Here is a 24,741-nt window from a genome sequence, read left to right as displayed (position 1 = left end):
TCCTTATTTGCTAAATTCACAGTCTCGGTCAGGCTGTTCAGGACTCCTCTACTCTTTGTGAAACGATTTTATACTACTTGGAAATGGGACCAAAAGCAGAAATGTCATTCAACATCACTGCCTTGATATATCCTCAAGGTGACGCACCCCTGCCCCCCATTTTCTATCTAAACATTAATTATGGTCTCTGATTCTATGCAACTTGGGTAGTTAATGTTTTTTTAAAATGTAAGCTGTATTTTCCCGAACGCTTAAAATTCAGTTGTTCTCCATTGAAATTGCTATCAGGTTTTGTGGGCCCATGAGATCTGAACTTCTGTAGAAGCACTGCAAAGATGTCAATGAATGTATATCAAAATTAAGTTGTTGAATGTCATTGCAGCTGCTACTAAAATTCCAGCAGTAAAGGCCTCTAAACCCTCTTTCATAAAATTACAAGATCATATATTACTGCTTCTTTGCCAGTTTTTCCTTCTGCTCCGCTCTGGTGAGACCCCACCTGGAGTACTGCATCCAGCTCTGGAGCCCTCACCACAGGAAGGACATGGACCTGTTGGAGCGGGTCCAGAGGAGGGACACGAGGACGATGAGAGGGCTGGAGCCCCTCTGCTGTGAGGACAGGCTGAGGGAGATGGGGGTGTTCAGCCTGGAGAAGAGAAGGCTCTGGGGAGACCTTAGAGCCTCTTCCAGTCCCTAAAGGGGGCCTACAGGAGAGATGGGGAGGGACTCTATCAGGGAGTGTGGTGATAGGACGAGGGGTAATGGGTTTTAAACTGAAAGAGGGTAGATTTAGATTAGATATTAGGAAGAAATTCTTTGCTGTGAGGGTGGTGAGGCAGTGGAACAGGTTGCCCAGAGAAGCTGTGGCCGCCCCATCCCTGGAGGGGTTCAAGGCCAGGTTGGACGGGGCTTGGAGCAACCTGGTCTGGTGGGAGGTGTCCCTGCCCAGGGCAGGGTGGTTGGAACTAGATGATCTTTAAGGTCCCTTCCAACTCTAACCATTCTATGATTCTTTGTAGTAAGGTTATCTATATGATATAATAACTTTACATCATACGTGGTGCCCGTGGGTGTACCTTGCTTTAGTTGGGTATGGCTTGATGCTTCAAAGAGAACTCTAATATTCTAGCCCGTGGTTTGATCCATGTATTTCCTAAAATATACCATAAACCTGTTGAGAAGCAGATGGTGGGTTTTGGAAAGCTCAGTCTAGGTTGCTTTGTTGGGTTTTGGTTTTTTTTTACCCGAGTACTTTGTCGGGAAGTTGTTGCAGTTATGTGCTTGCGGCTGTAGTCTTGGGCGATTGCAATGGTTCCCCAATCTTTGCACTTCTGTGGTTACACACTCAACCACGTTTGGTTTCTGAAGTATTGTTTAGCACAATATTTGCATTAAGGAAATACCCCAAAGCTAATTTACGTGTGGCTGAATGATTAGCTTGTGATAGCTTCTCTGCTGCTAATACCAATGTGAATTGACATCAGGCACTGAGCACAACTTGGTTTGGTGAAAATTTAGTTTTCACACTTCTTGTGTAATAATACGCTTTCTTGGAAAATGCTGAGAAAAACGTTTTAAAAGTAGTTTATTTCAATAAAAGCTTGGGGTAACAATGAACTGCAACGCTGGCATTGGTTTACTGGGCTGTTGCAGTCATCATTCTTTAGTGCTTCTGCGTAGTTGCAGAAGATCTTGCAAGTATTTCTTTTCTTCTGAGCTTAACCAACAATTTTCATATATTTGGTCCTGAAATGACGTATGTATGAACGAAGGGAATAAATGACTTTTTAACGTGTTTCCCTGAAGAGGAGCTGGTTTCTTGTCACTGTCTTTTCTATCTTATGGGGAAAAAAAGGAGAGAATCTGCGTTCGTAAGACAACTGACCACCGTTGTCAAAATTCACATGCCATTGGGAATATAAAATAGAGGCTTTTACACGCTGCTTCACTCTTATCTTCTGTCTCTCCTGCCTGCCCTGCCCCCACGGCAGTGGTAGACATTCAGCTGCCACGTGGGTTTGTCGTGTGGCCAGCCCCCCAAATTTATCTTTCTCATATGGCCAAATAACTTCATCCCTGTGGCAATTTGCTTGAATAAAGAGCCTGGCGAATGCGGTCGAGCCTGGGGATACAGTATGAAAATCAGCGGTTGCTTCGGTGAGCAATTACGCAGTGAAACAGCCATCAGCTAGAGGAAGAGGCAGCCAGGCTTTCATAGCCGGGTGAAAACCTTCATCCATGGAATTCCCTTTGTAATATAAAGCTTTCACCTTGGATGACAAACATATGCGGTATTTAAAATTAGTATCAATTTTTACTGAAGGACAGTTTCTTCCTACAGCTGATGCAAAGCACTAACGTGTGTGGAATGACGTGCATAGAAATGAGATTAGGAAGCTTTTGTTGATTCCCTCAGCCTGGTATTCTGACTGGTGCTGGGTCTTTAGCCGTGGTTGTAAATCGCTGATGGATAGAATTTATTTGGCTTTATATTGATCAAAGCTGTAACTTTATCTGGAGCGTTTTATAGTTGGAATCTGGCCTAATGCACGTAAGAGACTGGGTGGTTTTATGGGTTGCATCAGAAGCACCCCTCTCTCTTCTGGTGGGTGTTGTGTGTGGTTCGTACGCAGGAGTTAATATTTGCCGCCTTATGCGAAATTTTGTACGTGCCTGAAAATGAGTCTGTGTGACTTGATAACGATCTTGCCCTGGAAAGCTGGGAATAATGCAGCGTTTTAGAGAAAATACAGAGTTTTACAGAAAATAAATAAACCACATACTAAAGTCCTCCCTAATTAAAGCTTTCGCACAGTCTCAATGATTTGTTTTTATAAATTGGCCGTGATATTTCATGAAAACAGTTTCCAGCTCCATCTGTCTGGCTGTAGAGAGTTATTTAGGCGTTCACTGGCGCGTCTTTCATAGGGCTTTAGAGATGGGATTGGGGCTGCAAGTGAGTGTCGTTCAGCTGTTGGCTCTTGCATCATTGTGCTTTGAGGTGCCTGTTAGAACATAGCAGGAGCGATCACTCCGTCCCTCAGCGGCATGGTCCAGGCTGCCAGCCTTTCTCTTTCAGTGACCTCCTTTGGCAGGTACATGTGGGAGTTGAGAAATTCCCTCATTAAAAAGCTGCGTGTGTCATAATACTGATGGGACTAGAACAAAGCTAGCTACCTCCCTTGGGACTAGTGCTGCGGGTTTTTTTGAGCTCGTTCTTTAAATTAAGAAGGTCATTTCTTTGTTTTCGGTGTCATCAGTTTAGATGCTATTTTGTGGCTTCATGACATATACAGATATTTAGAAAAATACAGTGGTGTTTTGTAGCCGTGGGAGACTTCTTGACGTCCTGACAGGTTGTGATAGTTCAATATTCGAAGTGGCTCATCTGGTGAATTCCTCTCTCCTGGTGGCCCTGTGATGCTTTACAAACTCCAAAGATGTATATCTTTTAAAAATAATTACTAGTGTGGTGCTGTCCAAGCCGAACCATCCCCAAATCACTGCCCTCGCACTGCTTTTACCGGCCTGGCCTGGAGATGGGTCACATCAGGGCTCACCAAGTCAAAGGCAGAATCAGTCTGTTGTTTGTCGTAATCTTATGACCAGAGATATCTGCAGGAAAACCACATTGCCTTACTTTCAAACGCTCGCGGAAGTCTGTATATTCTTTAGTGTTTATACTTTTGGTTGTGTAAATTCTTGATATTGAGGTAGGTTTTCTCAGTCTCTGTCCTGTGTAGTACCTAGTGTTATGTTGTGCTCATGATGAGGGCTCTTTAGTGGTGTAGAAACCTAAGTTAATAGCAATGCATCCTACTTTGATCTCTAATTTGCATAAAATATTTAATGTTTGGGGGATGAGCGTGAGTCTGCTGTTACATTTCTGGATCTTCAGATTTGATCTGAAATACTACAGACTGGGAATGCGGGGCATTCTTTTAAGTATTTTGGTTAGGGAGGTTATTAGATTTAAATGATTTATCATGAAATAGCTAAACCCAAACAAAAATAAATAAATGCATGAGGGTGTGCCAGGAACTCGTGCATGTTCTAGATAATGAGCACGCTCAGCTTTTAAGGGTAAAGAAGCCACTTGAATAGATTTAAATTGACTGTGTGCTTGTTGACTGCAGCACTGCTCTTGCAGCATGACAGACCGTCAAGTGGTACAGGATGTCAAGACTGGATTTCAATAATGGAAATAAAAGTCCATTGTCATTGGACTGAGCTCCGTGCACAGTGGTTTTGGGGAAGACAAGGAACAGGTATACAAGCTGGTCACCTAACGTGATTCACATAGGAAGAGAGATGTTGAATAATTTTACTGTATTTGTTAAATATGATACACTTCTCAAACCTCCTCGCAAACAAAATCTTTACTGACTGTGAAGTAACTCTCCAGAATAAATCTCGTAGTGTGCACATTTATGATCTGTGTATATACATTTTAATACTACGTCCATGGATTTTTATCTCTTTTTCTTCAATTCTTTACTGAAGTTTTGTATTTCACCTTGTCTGTACCTTCTTTATGCCTCTGAGGACGGTTAGAAGATATAGCAAGACTTGCAAGGCATCCTGTTTGTGAGAGGGAATAATGAGTTGGCTCTTAAATATGTTGAGTTGATGGTATTTTATAATGAGCTGTGTGAACTTTCAGTGTTTAAAAGGAGGAAATAGGAAATGGCAATTACACAGAACTTTCACTCTTCGATCACACATATACCGCATTTCCATTGTTACTTACAGCTTTAAAGAGCCCCTCGAGAGGGCTGTATATTAAGTAATTATTCTTATTTAACACTTCATTATGAAGCGTATACAATTAATTGACGACATATAGCAATAATGATCTACTTAAATAGAAATCCAGTTCCTGAGACCTGACACTAGTTCTTTCAAAATTTTATGCTTGGTTTTGATTATTCTTTTCAAGTTCACTAATGATATATATTTATCTCCCACTTGATGTTCAGAGGCAAAATTGAAATACAGTTTGTGAGCAAGATAATGAAAAATTGTACATAGCTCCTGTACTACTCCTGTGCAATGAAACAACCAGAAATGCAACAGTATTGATTGTTGCATGTCGGGTACTGCTAACCTGCTTGTAATAGGGTAGGGTGATAAAGAAAATAAATTAAGAAAAAAACCAACCAAACCCCCCAAAACCAAAAAGCCAACACAAAAAACAACAACAAAACCACAAACAAAATTACCCTGTTGTTATGGCTTCTCTTAAACATGAAATACGTTTAAACACGCTTCAGTATTGCACAGAGCTGAACTACTGAGTGATCTTGATTTACAACCTGCTGTAACGGTTGGACTGGGGGAATGGTGGGCCTAAGCCAGTTTGTTGTTTCCCTAAGGCTAGCAATTTTTGTGCAAATGTTTTGAGGATCAGCGTTAGCGCGTACGTGCTGACTTAGTTGCTTAGAGAGCTTCTTTGGAGACCCAGTCAGAGTTGTTCGCTCGCCTATCACGCATTTAAATGCATTGATTTTGATAGTATGACAAGTTTTGAAGTGTAGCTGGGAAATAGGGTTCAAATTGGAAATAATTCCCATTTAAAAAAAAAAAAAAAAGAGGGTGAAGACAGAAGTTTAGTGTGTGTCGGTAGATATGTTTTATCTTAGTCTGGTAAATTCAGATGTGAGGCGGTTGGAGGATGCTGAGCATGGAGGCCTTGGGGCCTTTGTGGCTTAGGTGGGGGGAGATAAGGGTGCTTTTGCTTCCAGGAGAGGAGCCCAAATGCAACCCAAGTTTGCTAATCCTGGCTTAGGCTTGGTCACACCAGAAACCCTAAATGTGATTTGTCATTATCTGAAGTCTGTCCTGACACACAGCAGGATACCTAAAATATGCTTAACCCCAAAGGAAAGCAATCCCAGTTCTGCCCTTGGGTGATGCTTGAGGTCCCCATCAGGCCAGGGGAGAGAGAGGGTAACGGTGCAGCTGCAGCTCCCCGTTTGGTTTCTTTGGTTTGGTGCCAGCTCTTTGGTCTCCACAAGCACTCAGTATTCTCCATCTCCCAGAAAACAATAGGGTCGGGAACAGAAGTTGGCTGAAGGCTGCGACTCTGCTCTTTTTATCTAGATCTCCAAAACAGGTCTTGAATTCATTCTGCTAGTACGTGGCACAACATTCTCTGTTAGCTTAGTACATCTCTACAGAGGTACCACCATTGTAGTTTTTTTTGTCTAACATGTGTCTAGTATTTTCCCCTAACTGTGGTTTGTGAATATAGAAGTATCATTTTCATAACATTACATGTGTGCTGGAAGAACTGGGCTTCTCTTGAGGAAATGCTAATTCACACAAGAAATTTATTTTTGTTCTAACACGTGATGTTGTTTGTACGCAGTTGTCCCATGTTTGCCTTAAGAGATACATTTCTCACCATTGTGTAGAACAAAGGTGACTGTCTTTTAACTATATGTATCAAAACCAAGTACACCTTGCGTGGGAATTAGTGTTTGTAATGCAATTGGCTTTTTCCACGTGATCCTTATTTTTAAAGTATGTGACTTAATTTCTGTATGTAATTTCTATGCATATGAACTTAACTTATATTCCCAGTAGTTCAATAATTTGCGAAAGATCTTAAGGGCACCTTTGTTTCCACAAGCGAAGCCTTTTTCTATTGTATTTTTTGCCTTTTCTGTTCTCTAATGAGTTATTTTGTGTGACAGGTGGGAGATTCAAGAAGGAGATAGTAGTTGATGGACAAAGCTATCTGCTGCTGATCAGAGATGAAGGGGGCCCTCCAGAGGCACAGGTGAGCATTGCATATATAGAGCTTCACCAGCTTAACACCAGTTTCCTTTCTCTTAAAAAACCTTCCTTAAAGAGAACTGGTTTGGTTTTGTTCTTTTCCTGGGTCCTTCTCATCTTTCTGCTGGGAAAATGTATTACATCGCCCTCGGGTGAAAAATACTTGGTTTAGAAAATATTTGGGATTTCAATTACAATGTGAAACTGTGTAGGAAGGACAGATATACGGTTAACTTACACTTGAATGCCTAATCAACATGCTTCCAGTGGTGGCAAAGTTGCATGTTACAGCTGTAAGTTTTCTTCTGAGTGTGAATCTCTAAATTGTTAAAGTACAAATTACGTGTATGCACAATGATACGCGTACTTGCGTACAAATCTTTGTGTTCCCCGTTGCTTCCATGTTTTGCTCCCTGTGCCATTTAAGATTCAACTTTGCGAGTTCCAGTTGGGCACCACTGAGTTCTGGGGTTTCTGCATACGCTGTGTTACCTCCTTGTCTTGTAGGAGGTGACTCATCGGGATTTGCCTCTGAGAAGACATTTGTGGTTTGGTGTGCTTAACTCTCTCACTCTCTTTTGAGTGACATGAAGTGAAGCATTTGCTTAGGGGATGCTTAAATCGCCACCGACTCTGCCAGCCTGTCCGCAGGCAGTGTCCTTGTCTTCAGGCGTCCTCCTTGTCTCCCCTCTACCTCTTCTTACCTGAGTGCTTGGGGCTTTTCCCAAGTGTGTTGGCTGCCGCTGGCCTTGCTTTGCTTGGCTCTTCATTGGTGGACCAGCTTCAAGTAAATAAATAAATAAAAATTTAGCAGCAGGAACTGTGCTGTCGCCAAACAGCTGAACGGGAGCGGTGCCAGCAGCAGCAGCTTGTGTTTCAATGCTCCACTATCGCTCGTGAGCTGCAGGAGGATTTGAGCGTGGGGGAAGGTGCTGTGGATAAAGGAGAAGAGAAAGGAGGTGGAGGAAGCGGAGACCGAGAGAGACATCCTGGAAGGAAGTTAAAATAAAAACAAAAAATTAGTGTCGCTGACACATCTGCAGCCCTGTGAGGCGTGAGCCTAAAAGAAGTGCTCTGTTTTAGGCTGTGAATAATTTGGCTGTGGTACACAACAATTTCCATGCTTAGAGAACATTCGCTTGTAGAAAAACATAAATACTGGAGTTGTAAAGGTACACACAGCAATCTAAATATTTTTTTTTTTTATCTGAAGAATTGGTTTTGCAGAGTTCATTTGAACCAACTGCAGGCTGATGAACAGACAAAGTGTTTTGCTTTTGATCTATGCTAGGTAAATTTGGGGGGTTTAGTTACTATTGTGGCTGAGATTTGTTCTTCAGCAAATAACGAGTATGGAAAAGTTTAAAGTTTTAGTACTATTTCATCTTTTGGGAGATGTGTTTCACATGTAAAATATTTTGGGATTTTTGGGTTATAATTTCAAGTTGCGTGTTATATTAAAGATCTTTTTATTCCAGGAATTAATAAACAGATTAAATTTTACTCCTGGGTTCATGAATATTTCTAACTCTATAATGAAAATAGCATAATATTATGAAAAGCAAAAAGTTTACCTCCCACTATCTGCTTATGATATAGAAAGGGTTGCGGTTCTGCTTTTTGCAGCAACACAGTATATTTTTGTGGATAGTCGGGATAGAATGACCACTTCAATAAGTAACAAGCTGAACTGGGGTCTTCCTGGGGCGGCGTGGGGTCAGGGAGAGTTTCCCCAGTTGGTGTCATCTTCGCTTTGGTGCAAAGGCGGCTGCAGCTGGGGGCTCGGTTCACCATCCCCCCCCTTTTTTTTTTTTTGGCAGGAAGGGAAGGAAAATGAACCCACCCGAAAACTCACTTTCTGGAGCTATGATCCCTCTTGTCTAACATAAGACTGTCAGGAAATTAAAATAATTAAAAAATAGCTCATTTCGTAGAACAAGAAGGTGGTGAGATGCACCAGCTGATGCTGCTTCACTCTTGCCACTGTCTTAAGTTTGTGAATATTGACCATTTCTTTTGCTCACCAGGTTTGATTTCACTCTTGACGTGATCTGTAACAAACGTAGTGGCCTCCTATTGAAAACTCGGTTAACATAACTGAGCTGTAATGAGCTGTCCCTGCTATTTTTTTAAATTTAGAACTTTTGCTTATGGTTTGGTTCTGTTTGGACTTACCTGGAACAAACAGATCTGCTCAGTCACAGTAGTAAGTCTGAAAATGGATTTGTGTATCAGCCGCTGAGCTCTCCTTGTTTCAAGCTGTTCTCTGTAGTGGTGTGGATAAGACAATCCTGGGTTTCCAGACCTTCTGCGTGTTTTCCAAAATTCCTTTGTTTTTTAATATCACGGGTCTGGTATCCACAAAGCCTAAGCTTATGTTAATATAAAAAGAAAGTAAGAAATTACTGGGAATGTTTTGTGTCTGGAGGACACCACATTGAATAACCATGCTCTGGATTTTTTTAATAATCTTCATTAGAAGGCTGCTGCTGCACACTGATGAAACATTACGAAAATGTAGAGAGACTTTTACCTTCCAAACTGATGCTTTAAGGATGTTGTAGCTGTAAGGAAAAATTCTTGGCATGATGCTGCCGCTGAGTCCAGTCAGCGAGAACCATTTTATAAGATGACCCCAAACCAAGTCCACAATAATGACGCCATCCGTGCTTCCTTTGCTTAGATCTTCTGGTTTGAATAGTTCAAATTTAATAGTGTGGTAGCTGACTTTATGCTGGCAGTAACCATGCTGTGTGCAGACAGTCCTGTTCTTAACATCTAGATGATTGTCCTTATGACTGTCTTGAAAACCTCAAAACATTTTTGGCTATTTTTATGCTGTAACCGTAAGAGGTGCATTTGGTTTCAAGTCCAATACAGTCATAAATACGTGCAGTAACTTAAATTAATTAGCTAATAGGCTGTATGAAAAATAGGCAAGAAGTACTACTAGCTCTTATGTCTGAAAAAGGAAAATGAAATGAGCTCAGCAACTTTCAGTACATAACTTCATACTGCCGGCTCTTTTTTCTTCCCTTTGTATATGTCAGCTTGGGATTCCTTCATAAAAGCTGAGATCGTGTGAATCCACAAACTAGTGAGTGACGCAGTTTAAATACTGCAAGAGCAGAAGCAGAACTGCAGGAGTTGGGGGGGCTGAAGGAAGACCTTACAAATCTAGGCTAGTCTTGTAAAACTCAGCAAAACGCATAGAAATGTTTCCCAAATGAACCTTCTTGCGGCTCTTTGAATGTTTGGTGTGTCCCCAGCCTACCTGGCATATTGTAGTAGTAATAAAATATAATGTCTGAATATCAATGGCTGAAACTTGCTCTAAATTTGGGTAGGAATGGAGTCACTTAGGGAAAAATAAAGGCAGTGAGGTAAGCTTAACTTCAGTCTTTTTTTGATGTCCTGTCTACGTTTACTGTTATGTTCAATGTGTTTAAACAATGCACTTCTGAGCTAAAACTCTTTTACTTGCATGGTCCCCTGAGCAGCACCTTGTGTTGGCACGTGTGTGTGCATGTTTTGTAGCAGATTACTGATGCCGGGAGAGAACAGTTTGCTTTCACGCTGAAAACTGAATGAGACCTTCAGTACTGTTTGCTCAGTTACGGTGTCTGTGTAGTGAAGAATTGGAAATTTGAAATTCATGTTTTTGGACGCCAATCAAGATGTGAGAATTACTAGCAAAGCTTGTACAAGCACAACCGTTAATACTTGTCCTGGCATTAACATCAGCAGGCATGCGTGTAAAGCACAGGGTAGGGAAATAACACACTAAATAAAGCGTTTAGGTACTTACAGAAGTGTTTTTCACTTATAATTCACAAATTCAGAAATCTGAGGCTGCAAATTTTTCTGTTTCTGTGAATCAAAACCAATGAGCCCTGACGGTAGTTGGGCTTGTAATACCATATACCAGCGACAAAGAGATGCAGTTGTGAGCGTGGGGGAAAAACCTCTCTCTATCTCAGATCCCCATCACTTGCAGAGCGATGAATGTTGATTCATCATTTTAGTAATGATATGCCCCATTTAAGGCCTTGGTTATTGTACTTAAAGTTTTTCTGATGTGTATTTCCCTCCAAGTAAGGTAAAAACGTTTCTCTCTTTTTTTCCCTCTTTACTGCTTTTCTCACAGTGTGCCTTTTCCGTTTTTATTCTGCAGTTTGCCATGTGGGTGGATGCTGTTATATTTGTCTTCAGCTTGGAAGATGAAATTAGCTTCCAGACTGTTTACCACTACTACAGCCGCATGGCTAACTATCGCAACACTAGTGAAATTCCAATGGTACTAGTGGGAACCCAGGGTAAGTGCAGTCTTCACTTACAAGTGTATTTCTGTGACTGTATCGCCTGTTCCAAGCTGGCAAAGCCATGTCCTGTCCTTTCCCCTCTCTTGCATCAGCACTGCTGCTCATCTGATGAGGAGAGCTTGTGGATAAACCAGCAGTTCATCAGCAGGGTGGTGGTTTGCCATCCGGGCTTCCTTGGCTGGTAGTGGCCATCTGGGCTTCCTTGGCTACAGGGCCGTGGTGTAGGGAGGGCTGGTTTGAGATGGGAGACAAATGTCCACGCTGGACTCTTGGGACAGGGAGTGTCGGACTTCAGCAATGATGATTCAGAATGATGATTTAACAAAAATATTCTTGCCAGTCTTGGTGGTTTTCTGCATCGGCAGGGAGATGGTGGTGTTGAATTTGGGCAGGTGAATCAGTTGTGTAATGAAGTTCTGAGGTGAGACTGGTCTCCTTCAGCTTGACAGTCTAGAACTGATCAATACCGTGGCGTTCCAAGGAGGCAGACGCATCAGGGTTCAAAAACCTTCAACACAGGGTGAACAAACAGAACTGAACCATGCCCTTGTGCAGTCTCTCAGTTATAACGTTCTTCAAACCAGATGGAAATGTAGCTTTTAGCCTCCTGAAACAGCCCGCCCTCCCTGTTCTGTTTGTCCGGACCCCCTCCTGGAGCAGCAGCTAGCTGCAGCTATCCTGTGGGCAAATGTGGGAAGGGAAAGGAGCCAGCAATATTTCAGGTTTTTTCGCATGTGAGCTGTCTTTTGGGTATTCCCTTCCTTGTTTTGCCAGTGCCTTGCATTAATGTTTCAGCAGTTGGCCACACTGTGGTTGGTTTGCTGCATGGAGTAGACACCCAAGAGCTGAGGCTGCTTTGCATCTAACCATGTAGACGCTCCTCCTGTGATAACTCTTACCAAAAATGAGGAGTTTCTGCATAGGTGCCGGACTTCAGACTTCTTACACTTACAGAGCTGCTGTTCTGGAAGCACAGTACAGACATTTTTGTGAGTGTCTCCGTACTGAAGTGTTGCTCTCAACATATTTCTGCACCACATTAGAAGGGCAATGCAAGCGTCGTGAGTTCCTCTTGTAGATTTTATTTTGGACATATTCCCTGTTATCGTATGCCATTGGTATTTTGGTGATGTTGAAGCTTTTCACTGCTTTCTCAGCTTAATCTTTTGTCAGGCTTGTGGTCAGAGAGCAATTTGCTTCCCCTGTCTGCCTGCAGAGCTGTGACACCACGTGAAGGCAGGGGAAGTGTGGGCAGCAGGGAAGGAGAAATTGCAACTGGGATTTAGGCGGAAACAGATGATAAAAAATGAAAAGGGAAGTAGGTACACAAAAAGTCCTAGGATAGCAGAAACTACAGCCAAAAAGCAGAAAAGAAACTGCTTTGAAGGGCCATGCTGCCAACTTAAAACTGGAGTTGAAAAAGGAGAGGTAAACGTTTCTGTGAAGTGCTTCCCTTTCTGCTCTTCTGACACTTTGGGGTATGGCTTTCCATCTCATCCTGCTTTCTACTAGAGAGGAATTTGTTTCTCAAAGTTCATTTTCTGTTGCAGCACTGATTTATTTATTTAAATATGACTAAAGGTGGAAACACTGCTAATTCTGGGAGTAAGCATCAGAAGAAAACAAAGCTATTTGGTTCCCTGACTGTCAAACAGTGCAGTAAGATGAAATATATAAATACACCTGCTAAAATCATATTTGAAATATAGCTGCTTGACATCCAGCTTGTTGGTTTTCACTGGTATTCTTGAAATGAGCTGCGAAACGAAGTCTCTCCGAAAATATTAGCGGTCGCCTGATGCTTCCCCTGCCTTGTTGTTCTCCTGTGGGTGGTGGACCGGGCTCTAGCGCTGAATTTGCTTCAGAAGCCAAACTTCTTGAAGCCATGCATTTGCTGAGCCATTCATTTCTGGTTAAATGTTTTCAGCGCCCTCTGCTGATTAAAAAAAATATAGAATCATAGAATAGTTTGGGTTGGAAGGGACCTCAAAGGTCACCTGGTTCCAACCCCCCTGCCCTGGGCAGGGACACCTCCCACCAGCCCAGGTTGCTCCAAGCCCCGTCCAACCTGGCCTTGAACCCCTCCAGGGATGGGGCAGCCACAGCTTCTCTGGGCAACCTGGGCCAGGGGCTCACCACCCTCTGCTGTTAGCTCTCCAAATAACTGCTGTGGTTTTATTAATTAGACCTTGTGAGGAGTTAGTGATAACATCAGTCAAGTGGTGGACATGTCATGCCCAGAAGTGAGCCTCGAGTACAGCACTGCAGTAGTCACTGGCTTCATGCTCACATTAAAGTCAGGCTGCTTTTCCAAAGAACGAAGGCGGTTTTGCTGCCACAGAAAATAGCAGATTTTTAGGAAAACTTTGAGCAGCTCTAAATGCTGGCATGGGTGCCTGTTGTGGTGGCAAGGTGGTAGCTGCAGAGTTTTGTAGGACAGGTTGTGCTGCTGTTTCCCCTTAGAACTTTTTTTGCCACAGCTAAAGATTACTGTGATACTCCTGGGGGGAAAAAAAAAAGTTGCTTTTTAAGATTTGTTCAGAGTATTATCACTTATAAATAGTCAAACTGTGTAACCTTTGTAGAGTTCTTCGCTACGATGGAGCAGCAATGAAGAAACTTTTTCATTGGTTAGCATGATTTATTTTTTTTTCCCTGATGTAAAGTCTTTTTCAGCTCAGACTCTAGAAATTGAAGTTAAAAAGCATACATGAAAGTAGCTCTTTCAGAGAGGTACAAAGTATCATTATTTGTTTAGAAAAATAGAATTTTTATTGGCTTTTGCAGTGTGTTCACACAATGTCTCATGGGTGCATTTAAATCAAGGTTTGAGAGAGTCGTTTACGATGAGTTTCTCAATCCAGTCTTGGCTGTGACTTTGAAAGGTCAGCAGTGCAAACTGTAAATATATGAAAAATCTCTGTTTTACATTAAACTGGTGAGTGTCTGCCTGGACGGAGGCACAGTGTGTGCTGAGGGTTCGGGGTTAGGCTTCAGCAGAGTGCTTTTTGCTTCCAGCCCGGCCTCGCTGGCACACTGTTGGCTGCCTCTGCCTACGCAAAACGCTGAGAGAACTAGCCTAGAAAATGGGAAGGACCAAAAAAAAAGCACACATGAGGAACTGAGGGAAAAAGCCGGACTCTAGATTTATTTTTTTTTTTTTTTCCAGCTGCGTGATAATTGCAGTCCTGTACAGCTTTGTTATTTCTTATCTTTACCCACCACCCCTGCCCTGGTCTTAGTGTTGGCTAGGGGTTTTTTATTGGGTTTTTTGTTGGTGGTTTTTTAAGGAAAGCATCTCTTGTGTAAATCTAATGCTTTCCCTGAGTGTTAGGGTAACACCTGGTACTGTTTCTCCCAGTGTCCCATTTCTCTACTGAAAATGTTCTTGTTCTTACAAACAGGTCACATTCCGTGCTTCATGCTCTACAGGTGTGGGTCACTTGTAAGCCACTGCTGATATTTATAGGAGTTCTAAAAATCATTTGAGATGTTTATAATCATCAGCCACTTGTTTTTCTAAGTATGTTTTACATCAAAGCTCATGTTCTTTCAGGGGGTTGTGTATATTTCGCAGTTAGCAACTTAAACATATTTTTAAGGTAACAAAAAAGCATTTTAGTTTTCTTCCTGTTTTTTCGAATTAATCAGTATGCTGGTGAGTTTATCAACAAAGTATAAAATTGGAATTGACGTGTACCCCAGAAAATGTACCAATTTCTACAAATTCTGAAAGTCTCGGGGTTTGTGCTTAAATTCACTGGGACGGTACTGGTAAGTATAAGATGTTGTTTTCAAATTATATTTAAACATGTATTGTTTTTTTTTTTTTTTCCCCTGCCATTGCTGTAGATGCTATAAGTTCCAGTAATCCGCGTGTCATAGACGATGCCAGAGCGAGAAAGTTATCAAATGATCTCAAGAGATGCACTTACTACGAAACTTGTGCTACTTACGGGCTCAATGTGGAGAGGGTCTTCCAAGACGGTAAAAATGACTTTTTTTTATCTAGCATATCACACAGTCCTGTAGCTGGTTTTCTAAAGAATGACCAGTGTCTGATAGCTCAGGTACTTGTTGTGCAAGTATTTACTCATGTTTAGTTAAAGACGATGCTCGTTTTTAGGGATTTATTTTCTAATACTGCCTTAAGTGAACTAGAGGGCTCATTAGGCTGAACATGGCACGTGCATGGTGTTGTGTTCCCTATCAGCACTTTTAGGCTAGAGTATCTTAAGATACTTGATTTTAGTATTCATTTATTTTTCAGATTTCTTTGCTCAGTTTAATTCAGCAAAATTGTCTTAGTTTTGATTTAGTGCTCATGGAGACACAGAGAGGCAATTTGTGCAAAGTGGTTGAAAATTGTCTTCCACACTTGAGAGATGCAGAATAAATGGAGAAAACAGCGACAGAGTAATCATGAGAAGTAACACACGGCGTTCATGGAGCGTTAGAGGTTGGGAGTCTTATGTACAGGTGTAGAAGTGAAGTTGGCTGCTTAAGGGTGATTTAAAACATCATTAGCAGCAACGTTCTAGTTTGGGGATCATTTGGGATCATTGTGTATCATCTCAAAAAAAAAAAAAGTGCTTTCTGACCATGTGTAACTATTTTGGATCAGCTCCCCCATGGAAGAAGTTGCGTGCCTGGAGAAGGGCTGCTTGCTTGTCTGTGCTGGATGAGATGGGCTTCGTGCACCCTCTAGTGGAAATTCAGCCAGGTGTCTTGGGGCTTTGCTGTCTTCCCTTCTAATCAGGGTTGTCCAGTGGCTGAACGCGTCTGCTTTTCCTCACAGTGGTTCTTCTGCATGTAAAAACCTTCTTAATTATGTTGAAATACTTCTCAGAGCTCCTTAGTTCTGCGTTTGTTTTATTTTTTTGTTGCCAGCTTTTCATTTTTCACAGCAAAGACCTGTGCTGTCTGTGGTAATGTGAGACAGTGTCACATCTGTATGTACAAAAAAAAATAATTAAAAATTAAAAAAGGAAAGCAAAACATTCAAGTTCTTAAATGGAAAATACTGACGTGCCCTGCGGTAGGTGTAATTCCAATCCTACCATCCTGTTTGTAGGATTTCAGAGGAATGCATTTGAAGCCGCATCTTTGCGCTTTGCTCACTGTTTCCGCTTGAACGAGTTGCAGAAATCACTGTTTTCACTGCCTGGATTTTTCCGTTTTGAATATGAGTTTCAAAGAACCATTAGGGTTTTTTGTTAGTACATTTATTTTTGAATGCTAGCTATAGTTAGATTTCTAATTCTATATTCCAAGTCATGGTGTTTGTGGGTCTTTGACAGTCTACTTTTCTCCCCCCACACTTTTGAGAGAGAAGTCTCTTGGCACAAAGGTAGTGTGATAAACTTGTTAAGCTTCCAGGAAGCGTATTTGTCTCTCCGCTAAATTTCAGCAGTAAGTAGAAAGAACTTAGAAAGAGTGTGTGTTTAAGAAATATCAAGGTTTTGTTTTTCCTACACGGCAGTCAACCAGCTATTTAACATTTGCCAACTAATAGGATTAAGAATGCTTCTGTATAAGTGTGTTACAGTCGCCAGACACGTCTGGGCCTAAATCCAATTCCTGATAATTTTTGCTGTTTATTTCAGCCAGAAACAAAGCAACTTTTTAAGCCCGTTATGTGAGGGGGTGTGAATGAACAGCGCACATTGTTAACAGGGAGCGCTTGATTAAATGACGCTTGGTTTGTGCAACTCTAGGACGTTTGGGTTGGATGTAGGCTGAAGAGCGGTTTTAGTGGCTTCTCCAGAGGGTTCATATAGTCTATAGGCAGACCTTTGAAAGGCAAGGGGTAGAAGTGCAGAAGTGTGAAGAAAATTTCTAAATTATCCTTCCTTCAGAAAAAGGATGTGAAATATCATTGTAATGTACGTCAGCAGGCTGACTTAGTGGGAGATGAGTGGGATGGTAGGAAGCACTGTAGGGGCTGGCTATATCACCATTGCTTTAATGACCACTAATAGTGTGAAAGCCTTTGACTAATGACAATTACTTCGCTTCTTTTACTTTTTCAGCAAAAAATATGTTACTTCTTTTGTGAAATTGTATTCAATAGGAAATTAAAGCTTGTGTGATGAAATGTACGGAAGTTTTGCACATGTGCTGCAATTCCGTTCCAAATTCTTTGTGTGTTGATAGGCATGGAATATAAAATGTATATAACCACACCTGATGTAACGTAATGGCTTGTGACTTGCTGTTGCAACTGTAGAACATGTTAGTGCTCTGTGAGTCTGCGTGCAGGCAGTCCGTTACCTTGTTGGCTTCTGCCAAGTGTCGCATCTTCTCTGAAGCTGCTCTTAAACTGGAGTGGCTCTTCCTCATCTTATGCTAAAGGAGTCAGGCCCCTTCTTCAACAAGGGAGCCAAACGTCTGCCTGGTTGCATGACTTGGACCCCACACCCATAGTTTAGTATTTTTGCTTTTTTAAATGCAAGTGAATTCTGCAATATAACCTTTTGAGGGACTGCCTCTTCGGCCCCCCTCAATGGACTTTCATCCCTGCTTGCTCAACAGCACACAGCATTGGTTAATAACTTCTCTTTGCATTCAGATCCTCTCCAAAATAAATGGAGCCAATTATCCAACATCAGAAAGTCTAGTGTGACTTGAAAAAAACACTTCTTGATGTAAATATTGTCAATGAGCAAGGAAAAGAAGGGCTGAGGGGAGGAGGAACAGGCGAAGTAGAGGTGTTCACATAATATACTCTTAAGCATTTCTTCCTATTTTGAGGAAACCTCGAGTCAGTGCCAGCAGCCTTCAGGAATTAACTGCATTTTTCAGCAAACTTGAAAGGGGTACAGACCAATTATTGCATTTCATTAATAGGTGAATGGGTAAGAAAGGTTTTTTTTATTGTGTGTTGCTGAGGAAAAATAGTTGTTGAACAAGTTAGTAGCTGGATGCAAGACATGGAGCTATTATACCTATTAAGACCGCTTTTTGTGTATTGAAATTGGTTTTAGACTTTGCTCCCAGCTGGATGGGTACCTGTTCTTGGTATTTAGGTATGGGATTTAATCACTATTTGTTATATTCCAGGGTAGGTAATGCTTGGTGTTTAGATGCTCCAAGTGTTTGCTTTGGTAGGTCTGAGAGGGTATTTCAGTATGTCAGCCAAGGTCCCACAGCTTTTCTTGGATGGTAACTTTGAATGCTTCACTTGTTTTAAATTTTTAGAATAATGTTGATTGCTATGGGTGGTTTGTTGCTTAGGTGTTGTTTTGTTTGGGGGCAGGGGGGGTTGTTTGTTTGGTTGTTTTTTTTAATGTGGATATTGCAGTGGACACAATAGGTGAGATTAGGTTTGGTTTAGTCATGCTAATGCTCCCATTGCACACTCTTTATTTTAGTCAAGTCAAACACTGTGCAGTGGTTTGCATCAGCTGGGATTTACATACATAATTTATGGTCCAAATGTCCAAATGTACCCTGTTCTTCCTCTCCCCCTTCTGTTTTTCAGGAACTTTGAATTGCCAGTGAGTTGGTAAACCTGAAACTGTCTGTAAACTTCCATTGTCTAAGCCCCTCTTACCAGTCCAAGTTAGAGCAGACTTTTCTTTAACATACCAATTATTAGTTTGTCGCAAAGGGTGCCGTTTTACAAGATTTCTCTAAAATCTAGTTTCTTGTTTCTGTTTTCTGCCTTGATGTGATGTAGACCTACCTTTCTGAGGAAGAAATTGGAAGTGGCATTGAAGGGTCTTTTACTCCTTCATTGTGCACACATTAGAAAGTAAATTTCTAATTTTTCCCCTGCAAGCATCCACTGAACTCTGTTAGTGGTTGTCTGTTGTGACTCATTTCCTATTTTCCCCGCAGTTGAGTGGTAGAATAATTTAACTTGAATGATTATTATGATGAAAATGCTGCTTTCTTTAGTTAAATCCAAATACATTGTTTACAATGCTTGATTACAGTTGATAAGCTCACTATTGATTGTAACAGAGTATAGAACCAGAGAGTCATTTAGGTTGGAAAAGACCTTGAAGATCATTGAGTCCGTAGGTTCTTATTTTGTAATACGAACTGCTTTACAATAATATTTCACTTCTGTGTGCAGAAACTTTTTATGAAGGCTGATGTGTAGTTAATGCACATCTATGTATTTTTAAATAACTGGTTTTTAATGCTTTGAGAAACTGAAAACTGTAATTTGTAAGCAGTAGTTGTCAGGATGGTTATTCGTAGTCCTTTGGAACGTGCATATGATGAATCACTTGTTTTCTGATACCCTAATAATAATTTACAAATTCAACTGTTTAATTTGTAGTAGGATAGAGCTTGTAATTTCCTAAGTGCGGTAAGTATTCAGGCACCCTGTGATGTGACGATCAGCTGTTTTGTGTAAAAGTTTATACTCTGAAGTGAAGCAGGATTTTGAACATTTTAGAGGGCTGTTTTTAACTTTCAGCGTTTTCCCACTTGGGACTATCTCTGATGCTGCTTGAAGTCAGAGCTGCACGAGCAGGCCCTGAAATTCAGTCTGAAATTAAAAAGAAAACTTCCAGGTTCCAGGGGATTAGCTTAATAATGTGCCCAATGATGGAGGATAGTAAATTCTTTGTAGCTTTTGATATTTGGAATTGGGAATTGTTGGACAAGGGAATTATGTTTTTAAAAATAAATCAAATGCTAATAAGATCCATTTTACTTCAGATTTCCCAGTTAAGAAGGGGGGGGAGTTCCTGCTTATCAGAATGGATTTTATCAATGACATCGGAAATGATTATTTTAATATTTCTTGTCAGCACAGTATTGTAATGACTGTGTACTGCCCCAGGATGCCTTTTTAATGATTTTAGCCTTATTGAATTAGCTTGATGTACCATTAATGCATAAGAATGACTTTTATTTTTGTTCATGATGTATTCATAATTGCACATCTTTCCCTGCTTTATGTTCAGATTTTCTTTGACCCATTTAACTGTGTGCTGTGCAATTTTCTGACATCGCAGGGGAGAAGCAAATGTTCAAATATTTAGAAGATAAAATTTTACCATCGATATAGCTTGCGTCACTGGGTGTGAAACAAAAGGGTTTGGATCTGATTTCAATTGAGTTGAGCCTGTTACAGTAGCTTAGCGCTGCACTTTGGTTGTATACCTGCTAGTGATCAAAGTAGAAGGTATTTACATCGTTCAACACAAACTTTCAGTGTGGAGATCCTTTATGTTGCTGTCATTACTACTCTAACCCTCTATGTGTAAGGCAAAATGATGTAAACCCACTGGTTAGTCATCTTAGTACTATAACTTTAAAATTTCTTAATTTCCAACCTCAAGGGCTTGCAGTCTGACGTGTTTGTGTGGCTAGTAGGAATGCATAGAACTGTATTTCTTTTTTTGTCTTGTGTATATATACACATGTATGTATTTGTGTCTCTGTGTGTATATATGTATATATGTATGTTCTGATGAACCCTGTTGGGAAGGGATTTCTGCAACATCAAGATTTAGAGGCTTCCAGTTAAGGTCCTGTCAGACAAATCACATCCTGTGAAGATACACTTGGTGGAAGATTTTTGATGAGAGAACTTACTTGTCTCAGCATGGATGGCATTGTTGCTGCCATGTCTGTCTTAAGAAAAACGCGTTGGTTAGGACTGGTGTTTATTTGGGGTTCAGGTTTGGGTTTTAGTGCTTTGGCATGCATCCTAAACAAGGGAGAAGGTGAAAGCTCAAATACACCGTTCTGTTCTGCAGGCTGTAGGATATATGTGTCTGTCACATATATGTCATCAAAACACAGAATTGGGAGGTTTTACCTTGTATGGATGGCTGTAACACACAAATTTTGAAATAAAAATGCCCAGAATACCAATAAATCTGTGAATATTGAGGCAGGAGTTAGAGGCCGTTGCTCCCTCACAGATTGGACCTTTGTCTGTGATGGTGTGCTGTTTTTTGTGGGGGTTTTATTTGAAAATTAAACTAATCTTTTGTTATTGATTGTGTCTGTTGTGTGTGAACATTTACCAGAAATCTTTTATTTGCAAATCCAAATAATATTTCTAATGTTGTGTTGAACAACTCTAAAAGGGGAACCTTGAAGTACAAATTCTCCATTAAGGGATGGAAGATGACAAATTAATCCTTGTACAGGCGGATAGCGGGGAAAGGCTGTCACTTGCTATCAGTATTATCAAGTCAGCTTTTATAGATGTGTTTTCGTTAGGAAATGTTAATCAGTCTAATGGGAAGTAAATAAAGTCTCAGTGCTATTCTGCTGACAGCTATTTTAGGAAGAGGAGGCAACATTCACTCTTGCACTAGATGTGGCCCGAGGGCTGCTTCTGTTTGGGAGCGGGAGGCTGGGGCAGTGGGTTGCAGGGCTGGGGAGCAGGTCCTCTGGAATTTCTCCTGGAATTACCTGTATTTGGGTGACTTTTTGGAGCGCACTGGGGCCTGCGGTACAGCACCCCCAGCAATGTGCTGCTGTGGTTACTCGTCCCTTAGGCTGGTCAAAGATGGTCTGGATCAGCCTGGCGAAACTTTGACAAGCTCCTCCGTGCTGCATCAATACTGGGGAAACAAATCTTTTTGGTTTGTTACATCTAGATATTTGTATATTCCTTAATTTTTTAAGCAGGAGGAATAAAAGGGGTGTAATTTTTGTCCTTAATACTATGGCTTAGCCTGGAGCAACAAACCCTCTGCCCCCGTTCACTCTAAGCACCAATCGGTGTTTAAATGAGGATAAAATTAAGGCTTTTATCTAACGTTTCAGTGCAAACAAAGCATGGAAGGCAGGGCCGGCCGGTGTCGGGGGCGGTGCCTGCCCCCCGGCCTCCCCCCGGGGGCCGCGGCCGGGGGGCTGAGGTAGCCCCGGGCCTGACAGGCCCCTCCCGGCCCATCCCGCCGCCTCCCCGGGGCTGCGAAACACCCCCCCACCGCCCTTCCCTCCTCGCCGGGGACGTGGAGACTTTCCCCGGCTGCTCCTGCCCGCCGCCAGCCCCGTTCCTCCGCGAAAGGCACGTGCGCGAGGGCCCGGCTGGCGGCCGGCCTCTTCCAGGCTGAGCGCTTGGGCCAGCGAGCTCGGTAATTCCGTTCGTGCCGCTCGTCGTTAGCCGGCCAGAGGGGCTGCCGGCAGCCTGTCTGTGTGCCCCGAGTTTCACGGGGCATCAGGTTATCCGAAGCGGTGGGAGGGTTGGGTTTTGCCTCCCTGCGTGGGCAGCAGCTCGGGTGTGAGGAACGGGCCTGTCAGCCGAGGCCCGGCCCTGCCACCAGCCCCCTTCCTGACGCTGGTGGGCAGTATTTCTACACCTCATCCTTGCTCTTAAGTTTGACCGTCAGTGACATTTAAGCTGTTAGTGTTCGAAAAAGGTTTCAAAATGTCAATTTTTCTTCATTGCATGCGGGAGAAGCTGTTTTTTTCTTTTTTAGGTGCCTTGTGTACTTCCCAATTTAATAAATAAATAAATAAATAAATCAACCAGAACAACCCATATCCTTTCACGGCAGTAGGACTTTAGGTCCGAACGCAGTGTAACAGCCCTTTCCAAGACCTCTCGCTTGCTGGAGGATATGGCTCTCTGCTGTCCGTCTCCCCGGCACCTCACCATAGCCATGCACGGGAGGGGTAATTCCCTACTTGGGGAAATTCTTTACTTGAATACCTCCACGTGGTATTCTTTCTTTTCCTGTTTTGCATTGCTTGGGGAAGACAGCAAACTTTAAACAGGTGTTAATATATTTTATAAACAGTCTTTAGACAATTTTCTTCTGTGCTATGTATAACTGAATCAGAAAATTCTAAGCATTTAGTAGTGAAAGTCAGTAGAAAAAAAAATACATAAATACACAAATCTGATCCGTCTTGTCTTGCAAAGTTTGTTTCTGCATATGTTTTATTCTAAACTCGATGTTATGAAACTTTGCTCTTACTCTTACCTGGCCATAACTCTTAAGCACCGTCAATAAATAATCTTATTTCGTTTGTGCAGTTCTGGAAACAAGAATTTAGCTTAATTGGTGGTTTTGTAGTGGCTCCTTTTATGTCTCTACAGAATTTCTCCCCGGACTTAACTGATTTCCGTTTAATCTTTCAGACACATACCCTTAGATGGGGTGTTCTCCACCAGTTCCGATACCATACATCAGACTTTACGTTGTTATGGGAGGGTCCCACGTTAGTCGGTAGGAGGAAATTATTCAATATCTGAAGTCAATGTCATATAGAAAGTCTCAAACTGAGCTTTACGAATCGAGCACTTCCTGGAGAAACATCGTGTGCAAAAATTCTTCACTAAATGGAAACAAGAACGTTGATACATTTCATCAAAATGTGAAAGAATAAGATTTCCAATACTGAAGGTTCAGAATTGCTCCGGTAGGTTTATATCCCTTAACGCAAACTTCAAGAAAAACTCCGGGGCAGGAAGTATCAGTTGTTTGGTGGTCAATTGCTTTTATTGGCAATAGTCCTGAGAGTGAGAGGCATCAGCAGCGCCTTTTAGAGCATCATGTAAACTGTATTTCAGAGGTAAAATGTTATAAGCACATTTGTGGAGTGTCTTGCAAGCAATTAGGAATTGTTTTCCATTAACACCAAAAGCTGAAGTGAAAACAAATTCTGGAAGAGGCAGAAAGTTTGAAAATTTTCTTACTTCTTAAAATCTCTGCCTTATCTGCAGCTGGTGTTGTAAACTTGGAGATTTTGTTTCTGGATGTGTCCTGCCACACCTGCTTATGCATCCAGTACCATGAATAAAATGTGATTTTTGTTACTGTCCCATCATACACATTAATTTGTCCTCCACTAAATATTAAAAATTACTGTTGAACATGTATGTGTCAGTAATGTCTGTACTGTAGCCATAAATTAAATTATAGTTCTGTGTGCTGATGTGGATATAGGCACTAATCTGAAAGAATGCGATTGTTCTTTCTCCAGGAATGGAGGTTGTGTTCAGTTTGGTAAGTGTATCTGAAAAGATGACAGTATCTGCTCTCGTTTTTTGTTAAGTATCATTTCCAATCTATCGTAATCAAGTACTGCTTTTTTAAAATGCACCATATTGTAGATAGAAGCCCCTCTGAATAAATGGCATGCTTTCAGGTTTTTTGTGCTGCAATTTTAATTTCTAATCTATTCCTGCTTTGTCATTTTACAGTCTGCGTTGAGTGTTTTGTTGCTGTTATGTTTAGTATCTTGGGAAAGTAGTGCTGCTGCTAAATTGTCTTGCATCTTGCAGAGTCTTCTCCGTACAGAAAAAAAGAAAAAACAGACTAGAAATAAGTCAGATGTCCTGTCAGCTTGGCAGAGGTTGAATTATGGAAAAACATCCCTTTGCTAAATTTTATCATGCTGCAGTTCCTGGTGGAGCTGGTGACAGGAGCTGGAAAAGAGCAGTGGCAATTTCTGCGATTCTTTTCGAGCCAAGTGACCTGAACAGCAAACTGATTGCATAGTGAGTAACATGGTAACAGCGCGGCTGCTAACAGGGCTCAATTGCTGGGGATGTATCCAAATGTGAGGATTTAAAAAAAAAAAAAAAAAAAAAAAATAGTGCTTGGTAATATCTGTTAGCGAGTTGGTTCTTTAGCCCTGCTTTTGCAGTTGCTAATGATGCTGTAATGGAGGGTGGCGGAGCTGACCACAAGGTTAGAGAAGGGCC

The 24,741-nt window shown here is 41.5% G+C and overlaps 1 protein-coding gene across 10 annotated transcripts in view; it reads left to right on the top strand.

Moving 5' to 3' along the window:
• AGAP1 (ArfGAP with GTPase domain, ankyrin repeat and PH domain 1) overlaps positions 1 to 24,741 on the top strand; it is a 380,589-nt gene that overhangs the window by 126,551 nt on the left and 229,297 nt on the right. For all 10 annotated transcript variants that reach the window (XM_063341692.1, XM_063341691.1, XM_063341694.1 and 7 more), the window contains 3 exons: positions 6,699 to 6,784; positions 10,955 to 11,096; positions 14,955 to 15,089. In XM_063341692.1, the coding sequence (XP_063197762.1) occupies positions 6,699 to 6,784; positions 10,955 to 11,096; positions 14,955 to 15,089 (363 nt within the window). The remainder of the gene's footprint in view (positions 1 to 6,698; positions 6,785 to 10,954; positions 11,097 to 14,954; positions 15,090 to 24,741) is intronic.

This window comes from Chroicocephalus ridibundus, chromosome 7, assembly GCF_963924245.1.
Source record: "Chroicocephalus ridibundus chromosome 7, bChrRid1.1, whole genome shotgun sequence".
Lineage (NCBI taxonomy): Eukaryota > Metazoa > Chordata > Aves > Charadriiformes > Laridae > Chroicocephalus > Chroicocephalus ridibundus.
The sequence above is the reverse complement of the archived record's forward strand: the minus strand, read 5'-3'. Positions and strand labels throughout refer to the sequence as shown.